This window comes from Protomyctophum parallelum, assembly GCF_964188405.1.
Source record: "Protomyctophum parallelum genome assembly, chromosome: 5".
Taxonomy (NCBI): domain Eukaryota; kingdom Metazoa; phylum Chordata; class Actinopteri; order Myctophiformes; family Myctophidae; genus Protomyctophum; species Protomyctophum parallelum.
The window spans coordinates 35,036,673-35,050,821 of record NC_139702.1 but is presented as its reverse complement, the minus strand read 5'-3'; the positions used below and the strand labels follow the sequence as shown (position 1 = coordinate 35,050,821).

The window sequence follows — 14,149 nt, the reverse complement described above, 5'->3', positions numbered from 1 at the left end:
CAGAGGCAGCGCAGAAACAACCTGTTGTTTGCTTCCTCGAAACGACCGGTTGTATAATCTAATTTATTGGGAGCGCTTTTGAAATCTGCTCTGCGTGCGTGCGTGCGAGACAGAGAGAGAGAATGATGTTGCGTGACAGTATGGCAACCATCATTAAGAATGTGTCGCAGGCTACTGATGGGCCATCGTATCCACTTAGACCGATATAGACTTGCGTCTCACACGCACGCACCAGGGGGGCAGTCAGACAGATATTTTGTGAAGCCATTAAGAAAATCGGGACATCCTGAAAGTTCATATAATGGCCTGGTGTGGCGCTGTCATTGGGCCCAACTTCACCTAAACTGTATTACCTTAATAAACATGGTCATGAATACTTTCTGCTTCCAGTCACTAGTTTAAAGTCTCATTTCTCATGTCATAATATTCTTTTTGGAAAATTATGGTCCCATTTATTTAAAAAATGTCCATAAAGTCGAGTATGTTCTGAGGGGCGTGGCTACCGTTACAGTCTATGATCAGGATCCACCCCCCGTTCGAGTCAAAATCATCATCATCCTTCGAGTGCCCTCGAGATCTGCGACACAAGCTGCTTCCACTGGTCTCTTGCTCATTGCCACACCAAGTTCATTCACAGTCAGTCCTGTGTCCCTACTCAGAACATCTGGAAAAGTGAGAGGTCGTGTTCCTCTTGATGGGCAGGGTAGTCTCCACAGAAGAATATCCTAAATGACCTGGTCTTTTGCTCTGTGGCAGTGTCCAGCAAAGCGGAGTCTTCTTTCTGCCACCACAACTGAGATGGGGGGGGTGCCTCCATAAATCTGAGCTTTTGTGGGATGGTCCTTCCAAAATAAAAACCCACAAAGAAGAAGGGGGGAAGTCCCGCCTCGTTGTCTGGGCCAGCCAATGGCCAGCTGGGCCCAAACAGATCTAGAAAGATGGCGATTTACAATTCAAGGACTGACAGGCTTCATCTTACGTCCATATCAGACCCGTATATTTTTCTAGCAATTCTAGCAAACCTCAAGATGTTCTAAGTTGCCAAACATTGCCACAGCCTGAGACAGCAGCATTGTGGTCGTGATTTATATTGTTATATTTCTGCAGCAATGTGTCAGCAACGGACCGTGGACAGGTTTGAAGAAAGCTTGCAGGGGACGTTATAAAATCTCTATGATCTACAGTCTCACATACACCACTATCTCTATATCCCTCACACATACATACAGTCTCACATACACCACTATCTCTATGATCCCTCACACATACATACAGTCTCACATACACCACTATCTCTATATCCCTCACACATACATACAGTCTCACATACACCACTATCTCTATATCCCTCACACATACATACAGTCTCACATACACCACTATCTCTATGATCCCTCACACATACATACAGTCTCACATACACCACTATCTCTATATCCCTCACACATACATACAGTCTCACATACACCACTATCTCTATATCCCTCACACATACATACAGTCTCACATACACCACTATCTCTATGATCCCTCACACATACATACAGTCTCACATACACCACTATCTCTATGATCCCTCACACATACATACGGTCTCACATACACCACTATCTCTATGATCCCTCACACATACATACAGTCTCACATACACCACTATCTCTATATCCCTCACACATACATACAGTCTCACATACACCACTATCTCTATATCCCTCACACATACATACAGTCTCACATACACCACTATCTCTATATCCCTCACACATACATACAGTCTCACATACACCACTATCTCTATGAGCCCTAACACATACGGTACATACAGTCTCACATACACCACTATCTCTATGATCCCTCACACATACGGTACATACAGTCTCACATACATCACTATCTCTATGATCCCTCACACATACATACAGTCTCACATACACCACTATTTCCAAAACAGTGGGTCGGGGACCCATATAGGGTAGGTACCCTCACAAAAAACATGCAGTAATCCTGGTCTCTAAAACTACCTCCCCTGGCCAGCGGGGGCGCCTGATGGAGGGGAAAGGAACTGGTCGGAATAACGTGTTCCTTCCACGCGCTACGTCCAGCCGGCGAATTTCCCCCCTGTCAGGTGAAAAAAAGCAGCTTGGACTCCTCATGCATAGAAGGAAGCATGAGGTCAGTCCGCTGCCGCCCCAGGTTGTCAGAGGAAGTGTAGCGCCCAGGATTACATTAGATAATTGACACTGGGTGAAAAAAATGGGTTGTAAAATCGTGGGATAAAAATTAATGAAAGAAATATATATATATCTACAAGCTCACAACACGTTGCATCAAACTTGTCTTTTGGGTGACTCAGCTTCTATTTGTTGAGCTAAATACTTAATACTTAACCCAGAGACATAGCACACACTTTGTCCACTGTATTTGTCATCAGAAATGGCAAAATCTATGAGACAAATTCTGTCAAAACAACCTCGGAGATTATTGTAAACAAACAGCAGAGATGGCTGGGTCTGGAGCACTGGATACAGTGAGTGGTCTAATGTTCAGAACTCAGAAGAGCGAAGCCACATCGAGTATAATACAATTTAGTCCGCCGAAAAAACAAACAAAAACATGCCTTTTTAAGTACGATGACCGTTTTAGAATGGAGGCGAGTCAGAAGTACGGACTGAAGGACGGACGGACGGATAGGAAGTTAAGAAGGAAGGAAATTAAGGAAGTTAAGGAAGAAATGAACGAAGGAAAAAACGGAAGGAATGGAGTTCCATGGCTGTTTAGGTACATAAGAGTCATACTTATTTTTGTTCGGCTTCCTTCAGACAATGTGGCAAATAATAATGAAGAGAGAAAAACAAGAACAAAACAAAGAGTGAGTAGCTTTATAGTAATATAGGATAATAAAAATATGCAGAAGAAATAAAGAAAGGTCCATTTGGTTCGAATATGTACACTCTCAGAGATACAAATGGATAAATTAATGCGGAGGTTTTTTTTTACTGTGTAAATAAAAATCTCCTGAAAACCGTCCTTTAGCACAAGCGCTGCATGCTCCCGAGAGGCGATCGCTTTAATTAAAGGCTAAAAAAAGAGTGAAATTTAATTAAAAGCCTGCGATCGACTGGAGTCAGAAATGAGATGCGTTGGTTTGCTTTTCGCCGGCGGCGCTGGCTGGCACACACAAGTGCGCATTCACGTGTACACACACACACACACACACACACACACGCACACACACACACACACACACACACACACACACACACGTCAGGTGGTCACGCTTACTCGTTTAGAAGGAAAAAAACGACAAGTTAAACAACTGCAGATACCCTGGGACCTGAAAGACAGCAGTATTCTGTGTTGTTTTTTTCTGGGGAGAGAGAGAGAGAGAGAGAGAGAGAGAGAGAGAGAGAGAGAGAGAGAGAGAGAGAGAGAGAGAGAGAGAATAACAACTCAACCAAAACTCCTCTCCTGTCATCCCATCCAGTCTCTTCTCCTCTCCCCTATACCATCCCCCACTCCCTCCACTGGGCTGTTCATTGTGGCCGTCACAGGAAGAATGGGCTCCATTTAGCAGGAGGACTAGGCCCGAATCACAGAGGGGGAGAGGAGGAGAGAGGCACACATTGGGGAGAAGATAGCCTATTTAATCAGTATCTCTCTCTCTCTCTCTCTCTCTCTCTCTCTCTCTCCCCCCTACACCTTTGTCCCCATGCTGTCAGCTGATAAAGCAAGGACAGCTCTATCCAGACATTGTAGTATATGTTAGGTGACTGATGGGTCTGAGGTGCGTATACATTTGTATACTGCTATGGTGGTGCTTATTGCTATCCGTTACCTTTCTATTGCTGTATCTGACCGTCACTTTCCTTACTCTGTATCTGTGTAACTTTGGAACCCTTAACTGCTGTGCTGTCTCTGGGCGGCCGGTTCAATATAGGTATATAGTCAAATTAAATAACCTCACAACCTCAGCCATCTGGCAGTCTGTGGCAGGTAGGTTAATGATATAACGGAAAAGGGAACTTTGCACATTAATGCTCAGACACGCCTTGTGAAAAACCATACTTTTCTTGTGCATGTCAACATTATAATCCCGTGCTGAAGCATTGAGTTAACCTGAAAATGGAACATGTTACAATTACAATAACAATCTTCTGGACGTGACATTATCTTTGATGCTAATGACATGCTAAAGTCCTTGGTTAGTGACACACAGGGATGACCTTTCAGTGAACAAATAAGCAAAGGTATAGCAGAAGGAGGAAAAGGGTTCATGTAAAGCAGGGGTCTTCAACGTTTTTTCTGGCCAAGGAGCTCTTAGCTGAGAGAGATGAAACAGGGACACCCACTACATAATGGATTCATGTCAAATGTGTATTTTCAAAAGGGTATCTTTGAAAAACAAAGAAAGGGTCCCGCACACTTGTCAGACACTTGCCAAAATGTGGCTCTTTAGACCCGATAAAGAGCAACATTTTGACAAGTGTCTGACAGTGTGCGGGACCCTGTCTTTGTTTTTCAAAGATACCCTTTTGAAGTATGCTCTATTGCCCTACGCACCTGTCACTAGCATTCTGAGGTGTGCATCATCCTTTTGCTAAAAATATTATCAGACATTTATCGACTTAAACCCCTCAATACCCCTCAAAAATAAAGTCCCTATCAGGAAAAGATTTTGTCGACCCCCCTGCAGTATCTCTGAGGAATGCCCTAGGGGTCCCGGACCCTCTGTTGAAGACCCCTGATTTAAAGTGTTAGTCACTCTTACCTATGTCTGAAATCTTTGTTTCTTTAGTTCAGCGCACACAGAGGAAACGAGAGAGAAAGTAGAAGAACAGGAGGAAAGGAGAAAAATATTTTAGAGTTAGAATTCAAGGCAAAAAAGGCACACTAGTTATTAGACTAATGAGTATTAGATCAAAGTTCAATATAGAGGCAATCTCCAGATAGAAAGACTAAAGTCACATGCACTTTAGTTAAGAACTAGCAAACATCCATCTATTTATGCGTGCTTCATTATTTATGCAACTTTTTCCGGTTCATTTTGGGGTGAATTTTAATTGGGGACTCCAGAATAAAACGAGAAAAAGAGAAGGGACTACAGACTGAATCAGTAAATGAGTTAAGTGTTCTTTTCCGTCATTCAGAGCAGCCGTCATGCATACGTCTCTCTCTCTCTCTGTTCGCTCACCTCAGCTCCATGACGCTGGTCACGTTGCCGGACGGGTAGATCCTCCGGATGTAGTTGAAGTCGCCCACGAAGATGCTGCCGTCGGCGCCCACCGCCAGCGCCAGGGGAGCCAGCAGCTTGTTGCCCTCCGCCTGCCCGTTGCAGCTGGGGCACGAGATGCTTCTCCTCCGCCCGTTACCTAGGAGACGGAGAGAGAAAGAAGGGGAGAGAGAGAGAGAGACACAGGTGTGGGGGGGGGGATGAGAGCAGGGGCGTAAATAACTACTGTATGTCGCTTAATTGGCACTCAGTGTGCATGTACATACTCAGAACACACAGACTGTAGTTTTAATTAATGAGAATGAATCCCACAAAATAAACCCTCCCGGTGACATGTGCACGAACATTAACTCATTCGCCGGCGACACTGCCATATGGTGGCTGAATTGATACTCGTGGAACGCCACCGTTAACTTCAATGTTAACCGTCTTATTTTGAAAGCCATTTCTCGCGGAAACAGAGAAACAGGAAGTGGAAAATCACCATTTAACAGGTCCCGTGAATGCTATTTCATTCACCCAAAACATACATTTTGTAACCGGCGATCATGTCGTTTACAGAAATGAGCCGCAGAAATGATAAAAAATGCAGCCTGGAAGAAGATTCCAAGATATTAGGATTCTAAAAAGAGTGTTACGAGTGCGTCCAGAACAGAGTTGTGAACCGAAATCAATATTTAACAAAAAATCACACCAGTGTGAACCAAGTGTTGCAACTCCTGTCTATTGGGTCTCTGTATCGTTCCAATTTGTATCATTCCAATTTCTTCTCTGTATCGTTCCAATTTCTTCTCTGTATCGTTTGCGTCCAGCAGGTGGCAGCCATGTCACATACTTCTGTCGTTCCAATTTCACACATTTGCACACCACTCGTGCTCATGGTTACAGGTACACACACACGTACACAGCTACACGGACATTGCATGCTGGATGTAGAAGTGGTTGCACCACTTAAAAAGACAGCCAGAGACGATCTTGGCGGAAAATGAAAAATTTAAGTTACCAAAGTTACACACAGTGTCACGTTCCTTGCTGTTGAGGTGTTTGTTTGTGTGTGTGTGTGTGTGTGTGTGTGTGTGTGTGTGTGTGTGTGTGTGTGTGTGCTTACCCATAATGCTGCTGATGACTGGAGGCTGCTGGGAGATGAAGACGTTCTCGCCGCTGCCCTTGTAAAGTATGCCTGGAGAAAGACAGACAGACAGACAGACAGACAGACAGACAGACAGACAGACAGACAGACAGACAGACAGACAGACAGACAGACAGACAGACAGACAGACAGACAGACAGACAGACAGACAGACAGGCAGACAGGCAGACAGGCAGACAGACAGAGTTAGACAGTGATATCATCAGTGTTAATTGCATAGACCATGGAAAGTCCTCAGGACTGTTTTTGTGTAGAACTTTTAGCCTTAATGTATACTTCATAATATATTTACATTACTGGACGATGTCCAATGATACCCAGCAAACAGGCAATTAACTGGGCAAATGCATTTGCCATAAATGCCCGTTAATGCCTAGTTTCACCCAGTATAACAGCCGAAAGTATTCAATCAATGAGAGAGAGAGAGAGAGAGAGAGACAGAGAGAGAGAGAGAGAGGCCCATTAATCTCCATTGTGTAGTGTGAGGGTGAGAGTGACTATAAATATTTAAAGGTGAGTTGTCATTAAAACGCTCGCTCACATTAAATGTGTTTTTGTTTAGAGACCCTCCAGCTGGACTGATTTCCATTAGTTTGTTTTTAAAGGCACCTTGTAGCTTTCTAGTTATGGTACTTAAGTTGATTTCACTTTAAAGCACTTTCTTTTGTTTACTGTATGCGTTAATCCTTCAATGAATGCACAATTCAATGAATGCACAATTAAATTAATGCACAATTCAATGAATGCACAATTCAACACACACACACACACACACACACACACAGTTGCAGAAACATATTATCTCCATATCTTTCCGTAAATTAATGCCTTACTTCGATGTACTGCACCAAAGTAGCAAATATTGCCGATCCACAAGCTCAAAACACATCACATCGTAGCATGTGTTTTGAGCTTGTAGATCGGCAATTCAGGAATTTGAATTCTAATAATAATAATACATTTTATTTATAAGGCGCCTTTCAGGGCACTCAAGGTCGCTGTAAAGGTTAAAAACAGTGCAAGAACACAGTTAAAAGCAGAACAAAACTAGGGCACAGCTTGCAGCAGAAGACACAGAGTCATAGGCCTGCCTAAACAGGTGGGTTTTGAGGTGATAGAGTCCATGTTTCTGATGTCAGGAATGTCAGGAATTTGAATTCTGATCTTTTTAAGACTCAATGTCCATTGTGGTCAAGTCCTTAATGTTCTAAACCACTGTTTCCCAAACATTGGGTCATTGGGTTTATTTTTTGTTTCCTATACATTTTTATTATTTCAAAACATTTTCAAAAAACATTCACAAAAAAGCTTGAAAATAAGCTTACAGCGTGGCACAAAGCCACTAGTTTGGTCCCAGGCAAATATCTCATTTATTTTTTGGGAGTCTTTGAGCTGTTTGGAAACCACTGTTCTCAACGGTACCTAGGGCTTGTAAGACTCAATCTGTTGACAACAACAACAGCTGATAAAAATACTACCAAAAGGTTGTGAAGTTATATTTATCTGTCAACTTGTAATAAACAAGTCAAAACTGAACAAAGGATTCTACTTTCCTGATCTACTGTAAGTCTGATCTAGCCTCGGAAACACAGACGTTTTTATTTCCAGGGAGGAAAAGAATAAGTCTGGGAACGAGTCCACTTTCTATTCGGCATAGAGTAGGGCAAACGTCGGTCACTCTCTGCTGAATTCTGATCGTCTGCACCTTTGTTAAATTGACGCACACACGCACACCCGTACACACACACACACACTCCTCTTTCTCTCTGTCGCTCTAATTAATTAGTCTCATGACGCGCAGGTACGTCTAGATTATCCCGGCGGATCCTGCCGGGAGCTGCCTATGCCATAGAAAGCATAGGTGAATCCCAGGCTAAGTCTGATCTGACTTAGCCCAATGCATTAAATGTATGGTGGACACCTGTCCACACTCTGCAGTGTCATTTATTTACTTTTGGGGTACTGAAGAGCATGTGTTGGGCAGTAACGAGTTACTAGTAATATATTATTGTAATATTATGACTTTACCCAGTAACGTGTAGTATAACGAATTACTCAAAAACACCAAACACCACATTGCGTTATTCGTTACTAATGAGCGTGATTTGTTTATGTTCATTCATTCATTTACTGTATGCACACTAGCTCTGCATGGTCCATAGCCTTACTGCTTCTTTCTGCCCTGCATTAAGGCTCTGCTACTTTCACTTTTAAATCTCACATGGAACTCAGACCAGCCTCTCCTCTTTAGCGTAAATAAAAATAACGTTTTTGCTACTCACCAAAACAAAGGCAGGTTTTGTTTCCACCGGGGAAAAAAAAACTTTTAGTTAATCCATTTCCACTAAAGAGGAGAGGCTGGTCTGAGTTCCATGTGGGATTTAAAAGTGAAAATAGCAGAGCCTTAATACAGGGCAGAAAGAAGCAGTAGGCTAAGGCTATGGACCAGAGCTATATGCACACATAGTGGAAAGTTGTCACATGGCATGCAAACATAGAACAGATCTACAAGCTATCAACAGCTAACAACAGAGATACATTGTAGCTTGTTGATCTGTTCTTTTTTAGAATAATGATGAGAAGATCAGAGAGAGTGGTGGAACATACATGACGGTGAAATGTATCAGCATTATTTTGAATTATTGTCTGTCAAAGATGCCAAGAATATTAATTATTGTAAACTTTGCGTGGGCAAAAACAAAAAAACACTTTCCTCAGCGAAAAATATGTCTAACTTGTTGAAGAATGTGTTTAGAGATGAGAATGTTAAGCTGACTGAAAACACGGATCGCCTCCCACGCCTGAAATCCAGACTGCGTGCCTACGCAGTCTGGATTACATGGAGACTATCTGAAGCAGCTTGTTGCTGGGTAGCTAGAGGAGGAGATGTGACCCGTATCCACAGTCGATTCACCCTCATCCATCAAAGTTCATCAAAATACCTGTGAGGTCCAATGTCAGGCTGCCTCAAAAAGGTCAGAGACTGTTGCTTTATTGTATTATTTGTTGTTTTACTTGTTTATGTATACAATACATACTACTGTCCGCTTTGAGATGCTACAGCCAGTGTGTGCAGTTCAGATTGTTGATGTTGAATTCCAATAGTGGAATATGCAACAAAAAAGAGAGACTGTTGACTATTTTATTATTTTTATTTTATATCCTTTGGAGACTTTATTCCACTGTCTTGGATTCAGTGCATAACAGGAGCTGGCTAAACAGACTGTGTTCTTTTGCGGGTGGGACGGTTGGAAAAGTAATTTAATGTAATATAATTATTACTCTTGATATAATAATATAATAATATTATTATTACATTTTCTAAGGAGTAATAATACGAAGAGAGAAGGATGAGGCTGCAGGCAGGGCACTGTGTCAGGCACCCGAACTAGAGGCAAGCAAACTGACTGTGGGAGCCAACCCAGGGCACAGCCAGGAACGGCAAGAAGCGCACCTCCTACGTAGATGCACTGTGGCGTGACACTTAGCTAAGAACACTGTAGAGCTCAACACCCTGCAGTGTTAGATATAGGAGAGTGTGGAGAGCAGCGAGCTACACTTCATTCTCGCATCGCATGTGTGTATGGTGTTGCGACTGCTGACCTGGTGGTCAGATAAAACAAAACCAAACAAGTAATGGTGCGAAAACGCTGTGCGTGCATGCGGCACTCTGGCCTGAAGTAACCCCAATCAACGTCTTTCAACAGCACAATGTTTTTTCTGCACACATTTATGTGTAGGGTTACGCTGCGCACGCACGCATGCAAGCATGTGCGTGTCTGTGTGTCACAGCATGTGGTAGCATTTCTCACTCTCACCACAGGGTTTCCACTTTCCAGAGGATCACACAGCATGTAAGATTAAAAGGACAGTGCTCTGTGTACGTGCGTGCATGGGTCTTTTTTTTTTTTTAAGAAAATGAGCCAGACAAAAATAACAAGACAACATAAGAGAGAAGAGGAGAGAGGATGAATAATTTACACATCCACAGAATGACAAAAACCAAAACACTCTGCATCTCAAGTGGTGTTTGTAAATCTTTCCTAAAACACATTCATATTTCCAAACCTAGTTTAACTGCTGTTTGGAGTTTTTGAGTGGTAATTATTATTTTACTTGTCTGTGGATTCTACTGATGGTGTGAACACTGATTTAATGTATAGTATTGCCTGAAAATAAGGGACACTTTGATGTTTTGAGTATGATAGTCTACCAAAGAGGGCGACCAGGGCCAGTGGAAGAATATGGTTTCCTCCTGACCACATACGGTCACTTGCACCTAATTTTAGAACTGAATATCATGGTTTGATTTTCACCACAGACAGTAGACACATAATAAATACTAAGATCCTTTACTGTATCTATACAGCACAGTGGAGGATGTGGGTGATACCATGGATCAGTCCATGCACCTTGACACACACATATCAGATCAGTAATTTGTACATCAGGAACACTGTGCTAAGCTTAGGTCAAACCCTGAGTTAGAGATGATTATGAACTGAAAACCCCCTACTTGATCACACTTGTCCAGGTGCCCACATGGCCCTATAGTACCCTGGCTATAAAGTAAACTAAAGGTGACTTTTAAGGCTGTATAGCCCCTAATTAAACTTTTAAATGCTCTTCCAAAACGTTTTGAGAGATGCAACCTCTGTGGACATTTTAAAGAACAACAGAGACAGCTTAATTACAATAACTTTGCATCACAAAGCACGGTTCAAGTATGTGTGTAATATATAGGCTATACATATTTTCCAAGCATGGCGCCAGATGGTGAGAGACTAACTAATTAAACTGCATGCAAATGAGACAACCTGCACTAAAATCTAAAATGTTATGATCTGTTATGTTGTTCTATACTGACAAAGCTGAATAAAGTTCATCTCCTCTCCTAACTATTTGGCTGTGGACCCCCATCTGAAAATATATATAGAAGATTTGTGTTGATGAAATGTTTAGAAACCTTTCCACATTTTAAATTGTGTTTATGATAAAAATAAAAATAAAAGGATTTCTATGCTACAGTATATCGACACATTTAGCTTGCATGTGAATAATGATCTGACCGTGGCGTCGGAGTGCTCCCGCAGTCAGCCAATCAATACGCAGTGGAACTGGAGAACGCAGCGCTGTACGTCTGCCGGGCAGAAAACCTCCTATCTCCAACTTCTAACTTTTTGGTGTTTCTTCGTAAACACACCAACCCCCTACTTGATCACACTACAGCGTCGCACAAAAGCATCACAAAAGCTTCGCGCCGCGTTTTGAGCCTGCGGATCTGCTGCTTTTGAATTTGCTTTTGAATTTGAACCCCGAAAAGCAACTATTTGGGACATAACGAGGTTTCCACCCGACAGAGACGTGAGGGCATGAAAATGCATCCCATAATATGTGTGTGTGAGAGAGAGAGAGAGAGAGAGAGAGAGAGAGAGAGAGAGAGAGAGAGAGAGAGAGAGAGAGAGAAAGATGGAGAGGTGTATGTCTGGGGATACGCTTGTTAAGGAGATTGTACGCAGGTTCAAATCCCGGTCAGGACATGTGTTACTGTACCTGTCAGCCTTTGCACGCCTTGTAAAAGAATGAACTTGGCCTTGGTTTGAACCCGCACTTTATTATGTCAGCCTGTAACTGTAATATAGCTTCAACCGCACGCAGGCACACACACACACACACACGCACATGCGCGCGCACACGCACACACACACACACACACACGCACGCACGCACGCACGCACGCACGCACACACACACACACACACACACACACACACACACACACACACACACACACACACACACACACACACACACACACACACACACACACACACACACACACACACACACACAGACACAGAGATAAAACCTATACAAAACAACATTTGATGTGAAATTTGAGCCCTCATGTCAGGTCTACATGGATATGAAATACCCGGGTTCTGTGCACGCACCTGTGGTCGCTAACCATGCTTTTTTACCATCCCTTTCTGACTCATTGTTTAAAGTGTGGCATAGAAATGGTATTCACTCCTTCAAAGATCTTTATATTGATGGGTTATTTCCGACCTTTGAACAAATACGACGCAAATTCAATTTACCCCAATCACATTTCTTTAGATTTCTACAGATACGACATTTTTTAACACAACACACTGCTTCATTTCCAAACATACCTCCCAACTCATCAATGGAATCTATATTTCTACCTGACCCATTGCTCAAAGGAGGTGTTTCTATTATTTATAATTCTCTCTCATGTTTAGATAATAATGCCTCCTTGGAGTATTTAAAAACTGCTTGGGAAAACGACTTAGGAATATCCATCACTGACGAGCAATGGTCTACATCTCAAAAGTTTGTGCATTCTTCTTCAGTATGTGCCAGGCACGGTCTTATACAGTTTAAAATATTACACAGGTTACATTTGTGACCAGTGCCAGTGGTTTAATATACAAGGGGGCCATGGTCATTTTTCAGTTCTTTACATATTATGAAACTGCAAACTGTAACCTTTCATATGATGTATTGCTCATTGAAATTGGGGGGGAAATGAAGAAGATATGACCATTTGAAACTTGCTTAACTGTAAACACCAAAGTACAGAATTAGCCGTTCTAAGATTTCAAATTATTTAGCATCTCTGAGCCAAGGAATGGGTGTGACAATGGTTACTTGTCTCCACCCCTAGATACTTGCATAAACACTCCCCCCATCCTCTAACCACTCCACACTGTCAACTGCACAGAATGACTTGAGTGGACACTTAGTAAAAGAAGCCAGAAGGTCATCTAGAACTCTTAGAATAAGAATAAATAGAGATGATAAAGTATCAATATTGCAATATAGAAATATAGGACGGACGTTGTTTAGTGTATGTTTTGTAATAATACAATCTAAAAAATAACTAGTAGGCTAATTTAGTTTTCAAATAATTACATGTGGAGTAAAACTACTTGCCGCTAACACTGCAAGTAGGCTATAATTTATTCCATGGAGTTACTTGTAGTTTTAGACCCATGCTTTCAATTGCTAAATTTAAAAATGCTGTATGTTTACATTACATTATTAATATGTACAAAGGTACCTTTTTACCCCTAAATGCATGGCTTGAATCAGCAATGCACTGATGTGAAAGAGTCAAAACCTTACCAACAGAAAGTCAGGGGAAAAAATACCTTAGACGTGTGTTATGATGCTTCCACTTTGAAGTACTACACTATGTCTTCTCATTCAATATTTGAACAACAATGTCACGGATTGATCAAATTATATAAAAGACGGATTTTACCGCGACGCGCGATCACGCGCGATGTTATTAATTCATGTAGGCTATTGATCATCAGGCAGCTGCATCCAACGGTAATAAAGTTACAGAGATTAAAACAAAGTGCTAAACATGCACATGTGTGCACTGAAATAAAGGGCAGAAGAATGGATTTACAACTAAGACAATCGTCAGAATGCGTGTACTTATAGAGACATTTTTGCAATGTAAATACAACGACTTAATGACACTAAAACGACTTTCTGATGGAATAAAAACATTCTTTAACATTCCAACTGTTTTAATGTGGCTAAAAACGAAAAACACCAAAAAAAAAGAAAGAATCTATTTTGTCATATAGTGACATAACAGAGTTGGCGACTTGTGGTTCAAATCACTGGCACTGGTCACATTTGTCAAAGGAAAAACTCAGCAGAATGTATCCAAATGTGAATCCAGCCTGCGACAGATGTGGCCAGTCGCCGGCCACTCTAGCTCATAT

General features: G+C 41.9%; 1 protein-coding gene across 5 annotated transcripts in view; it reads right to left on the bottom strand.

Moving 5' to 3' along the window:
* tenm3 (teneurin transmembrane protein 3) overlaps window positions 1-14,149 on the bottom strand; it is a 352,973-nt gene that overhangs the window by 50,302 nt on the left and 288,522 nt on the right. For all 5 annotated transcript variants that reach the window (XM_083765245.1, XM_083765247.1, XM_083765246.1 and 2 more), the window contains exons 23-24: window positions 6,339-6,410; window positions 5,192-5,369 (exon numbers count right to left, since the gene is read on the bottom strand). In XM_083765245.1, the coding sequence (XP_083621371.1) occupies window positions 5,192-5,369; window positions 6,339-6,410 (250 nt within the window). The remainder of the gene's footprint in view (window positions 1-5,191; window positions 5,370-6,338; window positions 6,411-14,149) is intronic.